Below are 12,858 nucleotides of genomic sequence, written 5' to 3'. Positions count from 1 at the left end.
GTAAGCCACCACCGTTAACTGTCGCATGGTATTACCATCACGAGTACGTGAGCCGCCTACGGCGACTGGTAGATGGTACCGCCATCGCGAGTGCGCGAGCTCCTATCAGAAATTCGTTGCGCCGCCCTTGGGGGCAAAAAACTGTGAAAGCTAACGTACGAAACCAGAGGGCAGCACAGGATGTGATCGCACGATCCTGGCCGTGAGCAATCTCCCAACTCATCTCTGATCCTGCCCGTGAGCTATCTCCCAATTCATCTCTGCTAATGTCACTCAGGCACCATTTGTGAGATTGGAACAGAGACTATATATTAGACTTAGCCAAGCAAATTCGAGCCTTAATAGTGATGGCTCTATTTTTCCTTGAATAAAATTTAAATAGTTGTGACGCGCGAAGCAAACTGCAGAACGTAACCTAATGAGTTAAGAGAGATTTATTTCGATTAAATTAAGTCTCCTTAAAGAGTTTTTGATTACAAAATGTTACATGAAATTTTGGCGGCGTTATGGGGCTGCCCTACTAGTATACTCGAAATTCTAGATTCAGACGTAAGAAATTTTAATATATATAACTTTCATTTGCATGTAAACATTGGAAATCATATTGGATAACGATACTTGCGATTTTCATTGAAATAAGTGTTTATTATACGTCCAATGGTATGTTTTAGGATCCTGAAATTGCAAAATTTCTCCATCCTGGCGAAAGAATATTGATTAAAAAAATTCTAAATGTAGCCGACGAATGTAATGCAATCAGAACCTTCATAAAAACTTATAATGCCAATACGTATGCAGAATGTACAAGTGGTGAGTTATAAACGCAGAAAATATTTATTTCCTTCATGAATTATATATTTTTATTTGAAGTCTTAGATTAGTGTTATATCATTGTCCAGAATCAGATTGTCTAAGGCAGGGTTTATATCTGCAATCTCTTTGCGATGGCATGGAAGAAGCTTTAAAACCATTTATGGATGAAATTATAGATTTAGAAAGAGTCATATTAAGTGATGGGCATACGCCTATGACATTGGTTCTTTGTCGCATTCAAAGACATGTCTGCCTTTTCTCAGTCCTTAATGCTATCATACGTGAGGTAAAGAAATGATAGTTTAGTTTTTAAAACAATTAGTAACAAATGAAATAGGTTGCTAATGATTATAAATGTGGATTTATTTCAGATACGTACTCAAAAGTTGCATGGATGTAAATTGTTGCAATGTTTGCATCAGTATATGCACACTGGAGTTTCAGAAGTAAAAATAGCTTTAGAAAAGTAGGTTACGTTGTATTTAATTATCTCTTAAACTATATAACTCTTTTATTAATACAAAATATTTTGATAGAATGGTACATTGTTGCCACGTTATGTTTTACAAACAATTAACGAGCTGGCTCTTGTATGGACATCTGGAAGACACTTACAAAGAGTTTTTCATTCAAAAAGTGTCAGATACCGCAACCTCTTCACTTTATAGTGTTGTAACCGATAACACTGGTAGTAGTCATGATAAGAGCTCTCGGAGGACAGACAATGATATGTGGAGTTACGATATACTAATAGACATGCTTCCTTCATATATAACACCGTCCCTTGCAACCAAAATCTTGACTATTGGTCAAACTATTATCATGTTTACTAATGATCCTCGGCAAGCCAAAGGTATATAGCAAGAAAGGTTATAGATGAGAAAAGTAAAATACAAAACTATCGTTATTGTATTTCACAGGTTTTCTTGTAAATGCCATGGCTAAAAATTCCATATGGGGAGAAAAGGAATACAAATATTTTCAGAAGTTAAGAAACCTTCAAAAGAAGCCAATCTTTAGTATCGTTGAGTTTGAACGTACTATTGATGAATTAAAGAATTGTGTTACCGAACATCTTTGGTATGTTGCAGTTGAAGAAGCTCAACTCATGCAACAACTTAAATTGATTAAAGACTTTTATTTAATTGGCCGTGGTGATTTGTTTTTGGAATTTATCAGGCTCACTTCACATATCCTTAATAAAACACCTATCAGTCACACTTCCAGGGACGTGAATTTGGCATTTCAAATGGCACTGAGAAAAATGCAGAATAATGACGAAAGTGCATTGGATAGTTTTAATTTCAATGTACCACTTCCGGAAACATCCAACGAACCTGTTGTCGATCAAGAAAATGCCGAGTTCTCTGAAAAAGAACGTGAAGATCCTACTGGTATGTTTTACAAAATTATCACATGACATTTAATGAATATATATTTTATTGAGTTTGAAATTATTTAGATAAACGTGGATGGGGCTTGATAGTACTCAAGTACAAAGTAGTATGGCCATTACATCTTCTCTTTAATCCAAAAGTTTTGGACGATTATAATATTTTATTCCGATTTCTATTGCGCGTGAAGAAGACCCAGATTAACTTATGGAATCTCTGGACTGAATATACGCGTACTAAAAATGTGTAAGTGCTCCTAAAACTCTTTTACTGGTTTCATTAAATATGTAACTTTGATAATTCTTTAGTGAGATCGAAGTGATTCAGCTGAGGAACAATCTGATATTTGTGCTGGATAATCTACAGTATTATTTGCAAGTTGACGTTTTAGAAAGTCAGTATACAATTATGGAGAACACCATGAAGAATACGAGAAACTTTGAGGATATACAGAAAGCACATTCAGTATTTTTGGCAAACGTTATGTCCCAGACATTCTTGGCAGGTAGTAACACGGAGAAGAAAAATCCTGTATGTATGCAATTTTTATTAAAATATTTTTAAAATGCGTTTTGACCTTAAAACATTTTTGCTTTCCCTAGGTGAATAAATTAATAAAATTATTGTTGAGGCTGTGCGATGACTTCATTTTTCAAGCATCGATGTGGAAAATTGGTAGCTTACTATTGCCAGAACTGGAAGAGCTTAAAACATTGTCTAGTACTCTGGACAATTTAATGGACTGGTTGACGAAAACTTTGAACAGGGTGCGATCACAGCCAAGTGGGGAACATTTAGCACAATTACTTCTGAGGCTAGACTTCAACAGGTGGTTTAGTAGAAAAATAAACTCGTGAGTTTTGTTTTCAGTTTCATACTATTAAACTAATTCGGCATACATCCAGGTAAAACGAGGACTATCAGTTGTAAAAAATAAAGGCACTATGAATTAATAAAAAGTTCGATATATAAAGATTTTTTAAAATCATATACTTCTCTGTATCCACTTTAATCACTCTCATCATTGTAATCCTCAACTCCATAACTATGATTTGGAATGTATTGTTTTCGACTCATTTGTATAGCATTCTTCACCAAAGGATTAAAAGCTAGATCTTCAGCTAATTCAGATTTCTTGTTTCTTAATGTAATATCAGCTCCTGCTTCTAACAACAAATTCACAACTTCTAAATGTCCATGATATGCTGCTGTATGTAGTGGTGATTCTCCCATTCTGTTCTACAATCAATTAATGTTTACTCCTTAAATTTTAAGCATGTGAAACAATAATTTAGTATACAGGATATTTTTTTTTTTTTACTTGAGCATTGACGGCAGGACTAGATACATTCAGTAGCTCTTTAACACAGTCAATGTGACCAGTCCGAGCAGCCCAATATAATGGAGTATTCCCTGCTGAATCCAGTCCAGTTCTTGATACTCCTCTTTTTAAACATTCTCTTAGAAAGGACAAGTTTCCACGTCTCGCAGCTTCATGCAGCGGTAGCTCAACTTCTTCGGTCTGTTCTGTGACTTAAATAAATTAAAATATAAAATTAAAATTAAAATTAAAATTACAAAATTCAGATGTAAAATATTTAGTAGAGTGAAATAAAGATACCATAGTTAACAGGGACAAATCCCTCTTGATTACCACACTTTGCTTTCCACCAGTTTGAATCTCTATCTCGATCGTAAACATAGAGCAGCTCTCCTTCTTCGAAAGAAAGTTCATTGGACTGTAAGATTAAATAAGTGGCTACTTAATTCAAAATTACAATTATTACAAAAGGTAATGTTCTAATATTTTACTTACATGCTGTGCTTTATACGAATACAGAGCTCTCACAATTTTTACTTCACCTTAAGATCAAAAGAAATTAAAGCAAAAATTCTTATTAAATCACGAACAGCACGTATCTCGGGGTAACACCTTCGGCACTTTTTAGACATAAGAAAATTTCTTTTTTCAGAAGGATTAGTACGAAATTTAACAAGAGAGGAAATTAAATTTATGTATACCCGGCTTTGGTGTCGGCTTCGGCGGCAGAGTTGGCTTGTCAGATATATTCAATGTAGCCATTGTTATTGCTACGCGATACACTTGACTTCATTTGACGTGCACCTGGCGTATGCACACATGCAAGTAGGAAGCGATCAGGCTTTAGCGCCATCTTTGCTCGGAGAAGATCTTTCTCGAAGTGCACCATCTGGCGGGTTATTCAAATTCGCTTATTACATTCTGGAAGATAGTCATCAGTAGTTTTCAAGAAGTAAGAAGTAGAATAATCAGATGGGCATTCTCTGCTACTCTCTGATCAAGACTGTAAACGAAGATTAAATAAAATTTAATTATTTTACAATTTGCAAGACTTGCTCTAATGGAATTGGAGTTTAAAATTATTCCATCTCTCGCAGATGGCGATTCGAAGAAACTTCACATACAGGGTTGGCCATCTTTACAGAGTTCAGTTGGGAGATTGCTCACGGGCAGGGTCGCGCAATCGCTTCCTGTGCTGCCCTCTGATTTCGTACGTCAGCTTCACCGGTTTTTGCCCCCAAGGGTGGCGCAACGAATTTCAGGTAGGGGCTCGTGCACTCGCGATGGCGATACCATCTACCAGTAGCCGTTGACGGCTCACGTACTCGTGATGGTAATACCATGCGAGTGTTGACAGTGGTGGCTTACCTACGCTTACCGACACTGCTCGCTTTTGATGGCAAGGGAAGAACATTCGTGGCACCCGCTTTGACTTTACTCTTCACTTACCTTATTTATTTTACGAGAAAGTGTAATTTTACCTTAATTAAATTCTACTTCACAGCTAGTTCGCGGATCGGTGTCATCCCATAAGGATGGTACCGATCCCCCAGGTCCCGCCACGAGGAGGCCGCTGCGATTGAGACCCGCCTAAGCATAGGCACCTGGTTCCGTTGAGTTCCTGGCGTCCAAGGAACTCATAGAACCAGGATTTCATAATCCATACAGCACACCACTAGCATACCATACGCATCCGTCCATACAACACACCACTCGCATACCATACTCATCCGTCCATACAACGCTCGCTGCAGAGTACAGGGTAAGTCGCCGAGTACATTGCTATTTGGCATCGAATTACGGATATAATTTGCCGGAAGGGCATACTACTTCTACCGCGAACAATCCAGCAGCTTCCACCGTCACCGACGACTAACCCGGCTCGGCTGTCGGCCCGCGAATACGAGTTTCAGTCGACGGGCTTGTCCCGGCTTACAGCAGGCAGAGCCCCCGCGGGATGCCGCCAGAGCGAAACAACGTATCGCGCAACCGACAACCTGAGCCAGGTAGCCTTGCACGCCGTAGCTTAGCTACGGCGTACGACGGAAGCTGCCGGATACACTAAAGGTATGGCAATGCCATACCTGCTAAAATCTACTTCGGTTAGCACGTAATTCCGAAATTACTACCTGCATGGAAAGGTACCCGACAACGTCCTGTCCGCAATTTACAATTACGCACGCACGCAATGAGTGCTTCCACTTTTAAGTACGTTAAGCTACTGTCATACAAAAAAAAAAAAACACGCTAAGTGGAACCACTCGCGCAGCTATTTGCGAATCGGTGGTTTCGAACAATAGTTGGAAACCACCGATCCCCCAGGCTCACCACGTGGAGGTTGCTGCGCACCGAAGCCCTTTACAAACGTAATAAATTAAGTTAAATATATTAGGAGAGGGATCGGAAGGGAGGGGGGATGTCTCCCATAAGGCCCGGTTTCACAACCCAAGTTAACCGAAGTTTGATTTTTAACCGTTAGGTTAAACCGCAGGTTAAAACTGGGGTTAACCGTTAGGTTTAACCGTAGGTTAAAACTGGGGTTAAACTAGTTACGGTACAAGCAGGTAACCCAATGTTTACCCTTCGGAAGACCAAAGGGTAATGATGCTCCAAGCGCGCGTTCGGCCTTATATAGGGTCCCCGACCCCGGCATGCGCATGCGCAGTTCCTTATCACGCCTTTGCATATTCCAATTTTGGAATTTCTTTATAATAACGGAATTTCATGGCTATTGAACCCTTTTTTAGGGTCTTTATACTCACGTTATAAAATTTCAAACGATTAGGTACACCTAGATTTGTGAAAAATTTCCTTATCAACCGACCCTTCGGTTGCCTCTTTTTCGTCACCTTAACACTTTACCGACCGGCGAATTTGGAAGTAAATAGCGATTACGGGTATCGCAAAACCGATTGATAAGCTTCCGGTCGGTAAAGTGTTAACGGAAAATCCGTAATTATAAGATGATGCAATTGGAATACAAGGGTACCTTTTTCAGGTATCTGCGGTCAGGTGTCGACCGGGAGAAGCGACGGTACGGTAATTAAGGACTCCCGATTATCACAAAACCCTAATCATCATAAAATCCCCAAATTCTAATAATCAATTTTGAAATATATTAATCAACTATGTATTTCAAAATTGATTATTAGAATTTGGGGATTTTATGGTGATTAGGATTTTGTGATAATCGGGAGTCCTCAATTACCGTACCGGCGCTTCTCCCGGTCGACACCTGACCGCAGATCATACGTCATACATGATCATACGATCATACGTCAAAAATGTCTAAATAATAGTAACATATAAAATCCCATCGTGACACCTCGAAGTCTCGTGACGGAGAGGTGACAAGATGGGTGTCTAGGTTGACGTTTTAGTGCTCCTAGACGGGCCTCATTGAGCGGCAACCTCCTCGTGGTGGGCCTGGGGAATCGATGGTTCGACTTGCACGGAAATGCAAGAGAAGCATCGATTCGCGAATGGCCGCTCGGGTAACCAATTTTGAAATTTATTAAACAAACTATATATTAGACATTTTTGACGTATGATCGTATGATCATGTATGACGTATGATCTGCGGTCAAGCAAAAAACGGTGAAAGCTTACGTATAAAATCAGAGGGCAGCACAGGATGCGATCGCGCGACCCTGCCCGTGAGCAATCTCCCAACTCATCTCTGATCTTTATGGCAGTTTATCGCGTTCTATTCATGTTTTCGGGAACGTTAGTAACTGGATCTGTCAAACTGCATTAACGTTGAGGTTAATCTAAACCGATCGATGCAACTGAATTCCTTTCGATCTCGGCTTGTGATCCGCACTACTGTAACTTGTCGTGTTAATCACACTGCCAATTTCTGAGTGACATCAATTAACCTCTCAAGACTCGAACCGCCCAAGAAAGGGCGCATTTGTTACGGTAAGCAACCGCTTGACAAGCAAATTCGATTCCTCTACCGAAGGAGTAGAATTTTGTTAAGTAACGAAGTCTCAAGGCGAGGCAACCCTTATTTCGATTTTTATTGATTTCCCTGCGCTTGATTTTGTCTGCAGTAACGCTTATCAGGAATAATTTTCATTCTCATTGTGAGCTTGCATCGCTGCAGTCAGTAATCATCCGATGGGTAAGGAAATGGCTGAAGAGAACGCGGTCGCTGCCGGCCAAAATTTTCTCTGTTAATTCAAGCGAATCCGTCCGTCCATCAAAAGTCCAGAAATTGGTTTACGTCCTTTCAAAAATTACTGACTGACGCAGGGAATGGATCACAAGCGACAGCAAATGATCACGGTCTTCTCGTTGCAGTAACTGTCTATCGGTGAATCTTTAGCCCCGCACTGGCGGTAGGCATGAAAAGTGAAGTGATATACTCGCAGCTAAATAATCCTCAGCAGGCTGGGACCAGAGAGATTATTATTAAAACATCGAGTGGTCACAGCTCGGGCAGGATGAGAAGATACTATCAGGCCGCTCTGGTAATTACAGCAGCTGTTAGTCTGGTGTCGTTACTCTTCTACAGACACGAATACAATAAACTTAGATATGTACTGGAAGTGTTAAACTTCTTTGGCAAGCCTGGGCAAAAAGGAATCGATAGAAATTGCACCAAAGATGAGTCAGGATTTGGTAAATCAGATCCAGAGTTTGATGTTCCACTGTCATCCTGGCAGAGGTTGAATGACGATTTATACATTTACTCTGCTTATGGAATAAGCGATAAAGAGGTGAGAGCCATAGGTTTTGGGGCAGTCGATGCAGATTTAAATCTGCTCTGTCGCGTATACGTAGACGGTAAGACCAGGCCTGTTCCTGGGAAGTTTTCGTCCATGATTATCAGCAATAACGGGGATGACATGAGTATGCCAGAGAATCCAGTGTATTCGGGCTACCATTTAATTTGTGAGCACAGTGAATACAATGTGCCCGTAGGTGTATCATTCCTTTCTAAAATGGAGACAAATGTAAAGGACATTCCCATTCTGCCGGTGAAAATCTTGACCCAGGACTTGGACAACAACAGCAGTGCCGTTTGCATAGCGCCTCCTTTAACAAAGCCAATGGATCGCGCAGATATGGTCAGTTTTTTAAACTTTCACAACCTGGTAGGCATGAACAACTTCATCGTGTATGACTTCGGAGTGTCTACTGCATTTAACAAAGGTCTGAAAGACATGGCAAAGAATCCCAGTCCTTACTGGAAGTTCACGTACACGACGGTGCCATGGAACTTCCCATTCACTGGAATTAATCCGAATATTATTAAGGATGTAATCGAGGTCGACTGCCTCTATCGCACTTATAATAAAGTCATGTACGTCGCTACGATGTCATGGGAGGAGTACATAGTTCTAAAGTATCATCATGTGGTAGCCGACCTCCTTGTGGAATTTGGTCGCACAAGCACAATAGGTGGGCGCTACAAACTAAAAACCTTAGTTTTTTGTATGCAACAGAAGGATGACAAACGTGCCACAAATTCGACCCCTGTGGTCCTCAGAAAAACGCACAGCAATCGAAACATTGTCGTGAAACGTCCATTTTATATCTATAAGCCGCACGAAACGTTGAACGTAGACATCATCGACACTCAGGAAGCCAATCCGGATTTTATATTCGTTAATCGGTACCAATACTGTGACTCCGAAATAGATAACAGTACCGATGCTTACGATCCCTCCATTTTGAGATTCGCAGGCGACATGCAAAATTCGCCGATTTACAAAAAATACGTCACGGGCAAGTTATTCTCCATCGAGTGATCTTATTAACGCGCCAGTGAGTGATCTTCAAAGAGAACGCGATAGTTATTAATTTAAGTCTTAGGTCGATGTTGCTCATTCTAAGGGGTACATCGATAACAATGATGCCACGAGTACGACGTTTAAGTTTCAAATAGAGCTTCCGAGACGAGGCTTGAAAATCGCAACGGTGACATGGCTCCGATCGGTTGCATTTATTATAGAAAACTACTTTGAACTACTTGGATTATGGTTTGAAGTTCGGTGCAATGTGAATCAGGTGTGGAGACGAGACGGGACGACAGGGTGCTCTTGTTTTTGTTCGAGCAGGATTTTTCAACTAGTGATTCGTTCCGAGCTGTTCCAGCACAGATGTAATATACGTATACATTGTCATATTTTTATTTTTATAGAAAACCGTGTCTGTGTATATTTAGCTTCTCAGCTAGGTTACGTCCATTTCTTACAGTACCTTCCTTACAATGCAGTACGGTATTTAGATCGATATATTTTAACAACGATCGATGCGTTCTGTCACCTTGCACATTTGCAAGAGAAGATTGAGTATCGATAAGAAACGTGAGACCTAAATAAGTGTGATTAGTAGGCGAGAATATAGATCTTGTACAGAGATCATTTAGCTCGGTTGTGCTTCAATTTCGAAGCATCAAGAGGCATATCACGGTTTCTACGCAAATGTTACGTTAGGCGGTATTATTAGATCAGATCAGTTTGCCTGGATTTTTGTAAATAATTTGTAATCTCGCTGTGAATAAACCGATACGCGTCGCACGCACAACTGTTAATATATATTAGCTTTACGATAGTGTCTCGACTCGTTCTCTCTCTGACTCGAACGTTCCGTACGATAAGTGCGAAGCACTTCTGACAGTGGCGAAGCAATGGAACTTCCATTTCGATCGTTGAAACATATATTTGGTAGACAATTCCTTACATTTTTACCGTAATCGAGCAGCTAGGCATATACAGTCTATTTCAGTCGTTGCATCAGGGCAGAGTTTTGAAGACCGGCTTCCTCGATGGTTTTACCCTCGTCCGATAGTTCTTTCGTCGGGTAGGTTGTCAAGAGGCTGAAATCGCGACTCGCGTACTGCGGTCTCATGCTGACGTTAAGGCGTTAAGGAAATAACGAAGTCAGATGCTACGAGTATAAGTTACGCCGCCGCTTTCGTAGCATTTTAACGACGACGCGATTATATAATTATAGGTTTAACTATCTTCCGGACCTGTTACGACTAGTTATAGTTATCTACTGAAATGGTAAAGTGTTAAAGTTCAAAGAATAAGGCACGAAAGGATACGTCGTGATATATCTTCTCACATCTCCGATGGTGTGCGTTAGATTGAATTGGGCTCGAACGTTGCTGCCATCGGCAAGTCTGATTTGAATTGTGGTCATAGGATCAGCAGTGTTCAAGTTCAGTTCCCTTTTGGCCTGTGTTTCATTGGCAGCCTGATCCGCTGGGTCGGTTGGGACTGTCATGCCGACAGTAGCTGGAGATGGGCTAAAAATTGTTCATAAGGATTATCAGCAATTATTCTGGCGCAAAGCATTGCGAAACGAATGATAAAGCAACGGATACTAATTTAACGAACATCCACTACATATCGATATACCGTTACTAAGACGCAATTAATGCAATTGTGACATTCACGAGAATATAAAAGTGTTGCAGCAAATGTGTTATTTACCTTCCTAGCATGTGGCCTTTACCAGTAAATGCCTTGACTTTTACTTTGGGGGGGACGTACTCTTCATGGCGATGGTCTTCCATGTCCAGTCGTACCTCTGCCCCTTGCACTTCTCGGCGAATTTCCATGGGAATCTCCCCACGTTTTATAGCGGATAGAAATTCATCGTTAACTGGATCATTGTATGGTCTAATTTCTCTATCATTTATTGTAAACCCATCTCTCCATAATTTCAACGTTATTAAACCCGAGTTGGACTGCTGTCCAGATGGGGATGCTGAAACAACTGTATATTTATAATACATTAGTTCACTAATTGGAATAAGTTTCTCTAATACTGGGGTACGCAATGAAGGTGAAGAGTATCACGGTATCTCAAGTTAAAATAAAAATTATGTGGTACACACCCTCTGTATCGCTACTTGTCTGACCCAACTTGTAGCCAGTGCCGACAAATGTATTTGGTCTTTGTTGTCCACCTGTTTTATGTTCTACAGAGACTGCTTGGCTCTGACAAGATTTAAACATATCACTGATAATATCTTTCTTTTTTCCTGGCCCTAACATCTGTTGCCCACTGTGTTCCGAACCACCGGCATAAAAAGCCTGACCCTCCTCCTCGTCGGAGCTACTTTCTCTGTTTTGAAGGTCAGTAATAGTCCCAAACCTTGGCGTTGGTTTGGATCTTGGTTTCGAAGACTTTCGCTCTGCTGTGGAGGATTCCTTAGATCCTGCTACCTCGCTAGCATCGTCATCTGGATTCATGCTCGACTCATTCATATTGACTAGATCTTCTACTGGCACGCTTCCCAAAACTGATTGTTCATCGTTCTCATAAAAACTAGCTAGGGCAACCTGTTACGTATATTATAAGTATACATTTTTATATTTAACCGTAAGACGAGGAAAAGTTATAAATTCTATTAGCGATCTTCGTATCAGTTATTCTACTTCACAGATTTATTCACGTATTATCATATTTTATACTCAATATCATAGAAGTCAAGAAAGTAAGAAATACTGAAAATAATTTGTGGCACGCCAACCACCACTATCATGAAAAAAACAGAAAAACAATCTAGAGCTCCATTTCGACCACGCAGATTTTAGGTTATGAGGCGAATGTCGGAATTTGTATAGGGTTACCAATATTAAGAAGAAAATGCGACCGACGTTTTTATAAAATGTTGCAAATTAAATGGAAATATGCCGTCTCACCTCGAGTAGCCAAGCCGATGACTCGAGATAAAATTGCGCTCTTTCTCTGTCGGTTCCAGTTACGTCCACAAATTGCGAGACTAATTCTTCGTGATTTGCCATAGCCTCGCAGAGTCGAAAAACTTTAGACAGTTTTTCGAAATGACGAGAAATTTCAATCCGTTTATTTTCGGTTAACCTTTTTACACAGATGACTATTTCACGACTTTTCAACCGCGAATGCTATTGACTCCTATCATGACACCTCTTTAATTTTACTGCTATTTTCGACGTCGATGGGTCGATCTATCACCCATCATCGAGTTTATCGAAGAGGTCGAGTTTCGAGACGTGCGCGCGCAGAGCCCGCGAAAGTTTTGAAATAATGGCGGAAAGTTCTCACTTGAGTGACAATTTTCAACTTTATTAAAACGATGTAAAAATAACATCAGCGATGCGTTCGAGAGGTTTTTACAATATTTACGTTAATACTAAGTAAATCAGTCTTACTCCAAAGTGCCGCAAATTATAGCTGCACCTCTTTTCGTCCAAAACCGGGGCGAAACATTTGTCTTAAGATTAACTTGCGATACAAAATTCGAAGAATTTTGCGCATCGCCTCGGGATGCTGTGACATATACCGGGCATTGATATTTCCCTTCTAAATCTATACTCTTAACAT

The 12,858-nt window shown here is 40.3% G+C and overlaps 4 protein-coding genes across 9 annotated transcripts; 2 read left to right on the top strand and 2 right to left on the bottom strand.

Moving 5' to 3' along the window:
• Positions 1-248: 248 nt before the first annotated feature.
• Positions 249-3,180, top strand: LOC105695403 (gamma-tubulin complex component 4). Of its 5 annotated transcripts, XM_012416937.1 has the most exons (10): positions 249-549; positions 672-810; positions 882-1,099; positions 1,185-1,279; positions 1,350-1,666; positions 1,734-1,893; positions 1,993-2,207; positions 2,276-2,453; positions 2,516-2,738; positions 2,810-3,180. In XM_012416937.1, exons 1-10 carry the CDS (start codon positions 481-483, stop codon positions 3,062-3,064), a joined length of 1,869 nt encoding a protein of 622 aa, XP_012272360.1. In that variant the 5' UTR covers positions 249-480; the 3' UTR covers positions 3,065-3,180. The 5 variants fall into 5 exon arrangements, with proteins under 5 accessions (XP_012272360.1, XP_012272359.1, XP_012272358.1 ...); XM_012416936.1 differs by having other exon boundaries at positions 900-1,099; positions 1,734-2,207; XM_012416935.1 differs by having other exon boundaries at positions 1,734-2,207.
• A 2-nt stretch (positions 3,181-3,182) lies between these two features.
• On the bottom strand, positions 3,183-4,354 carry LOC105695404 (osteoclast-stimulating factor 1-like). The gene is made up of 5 exons (XM_012416940.1): positions 4,230-4,354; positions 4,024-4,070; positions 3,829-3,946; positions 3,529-3,740; positions 3,183-3,446 (listed from the first exon to the last, which is right to left on the bottom strand). Exons 1-5 carry the CDS (start codon positions 4,288-4,290, stop codon positions 3,216-3,218), a joined length of 669 nt encoding a protein of 222 aa, XP_012272363.1. The 5' UTR covers positions 4,291-4,354; the 3' UTR covers positions 3,183-3,215.
• A 2,914-nt stretch (positions 4,355-7,268) lies between these two features.
• LOC105695375 lies at positions 7,269-9,544 on the top strand. Of its 2 annotated transcripts, none has more exons than XM_012416889.1 (2): positions 7,269-7,449; positions 7,834-9,544. In XM_012416889.1, exon 2 carries the CDS (start codon positions 7,878-7,880, stop codon positions 9,285-9,287), a length of 1,410 nt encoding a protein of 469 aa, XP_012272312.1. In that variant the 5' UTR covers positions 7,269-7,449; positions 7,834-7,877; the 3' UTR covers positions 9,288-9,544. The 2 variants fall into 2 exon arrangements, with proteins under 2 accessions (XP_012272312.1, XP_012272311.1); XM_012416888.1 differs by having other exon boundaries at positions 7,584-9,544.
• Positions 9,545-9,652: 108 nt separating this feature from the next.
• Positions 9,653-12,299, bottom strand: LOC105695376 (NSFL1 cofactor p47). The gene is made up of 5 exons (XM_012416890.1): positions 12,198-12,299; positions 11,387-11,834; positions 10,980-11,265; positions 10,589-10,792; positions 9,653-10,390 (listed from the first exon to the last, which is right to left on the bottom strand). Exons 1-5 carry the CDS (start codon positions 12,297-12,299, stop codon positions 10,258-10,260), a joined length of 1,173 nt encoding a protein of 390 aa, XP_012272313.1. The 3' UTR covers positions 9,653-10,257.
• Between the last annotated feature and the right edge of the window lie 559 nt (positions 12,300-12,858).

This window comes from Orussus abietinus, unplaced genomic scaffold (assembly GCF_000612105.2).
Source record: "Orussus abietinus isolate OABI.00-Male unplaced genomic scaffold, Oabi_2.0 scaffold156, whole genome shotgun sequence".
Taxonomy (NCBI): domain Eukaryota; kingdom Metazoa; phylum Arthropoda; class Insecta; order Hymenoptera; family Orussidae; genus Orussus; species Orussus abietinus.
Note: the sequence above shows the minus strand (reverse complement) of the source record. Positions and strands in the feature narration are given on the sequence as shown.

Excerpts from the sequence above, each read along its gene's own strand:
- LOC105695403 (XM_012416935.1), top strand. The coding sequence starts at position 481 with ATGTTACATGAAATTTTGGCGGCGTTATGGGGCTGCCCTACTAGTATA. Across the intron at positions 811-881 it reads GTATGCAGAATGTACAAGTG|TGTTATATCATTGTCCAGAA; the intron begins GTGAGTTATAAA and ends GTCTTAGATTAG. Across the intron at positions 1,100-1,184 it reads TTAATGCTATCATACGTGAG|ATACGTACTCAAAAGTTGCA; the intron begins GTAAAGAAATGA and ends GATTTATTTCAG.
- LOC105695404 (XM_012416940.1), bottom strand. The coding sequence starts at position 4,290 with ATGGCTACATTGAATATATCTGACAAGCCAACTCTGCCGCCGAAGCCG. Across the intron at positions 4,071-4,229 it reads GAAGCCGACACCAAAGCCGG|GTGAAGTAAAAATTGTGAGA; the intron begins GTATACATAAAT and ends TTTGATCTTAAG. Across the intron at positions 3,947-4,023 it reads ATTCGTATAAAGCACAGCAT|TCCAATGAACTTTCTTTCGA; the intron begins GTAAGTAAAATA and ends TTAATCTTACAG.
- LOC105695375 (XM_012416889.1), top strand. The coding sequence starts at position 7,878 with ATGAAAAGTGAAGTGATATACTCGCAGCTAAATAATCCTCAGCAGGCT.
- LOC105695376 (XM_012416890.1), bottom strand. The coding sequence starts at position 12,299 with ATGGCAAATCACGAAGAATTAGTCTCGCAATTTGTGGACGTAACTGGA. Across the intron at positions 10,793-10,979 it reads AAAGGCCACATGCTAGGAAG|CCCATCTCCAGCTACTGTCG; the intron begins GTAAATAACACA and ends AACAATTTTTAG. Across the intron at positions 10,391-10,588 it reads GTGAGAAGATATATCACGAC|CATGAGACCGCAGTACGCGA; the intron begins GTATCCTTTCGT and ends CCTTAACGTCAG.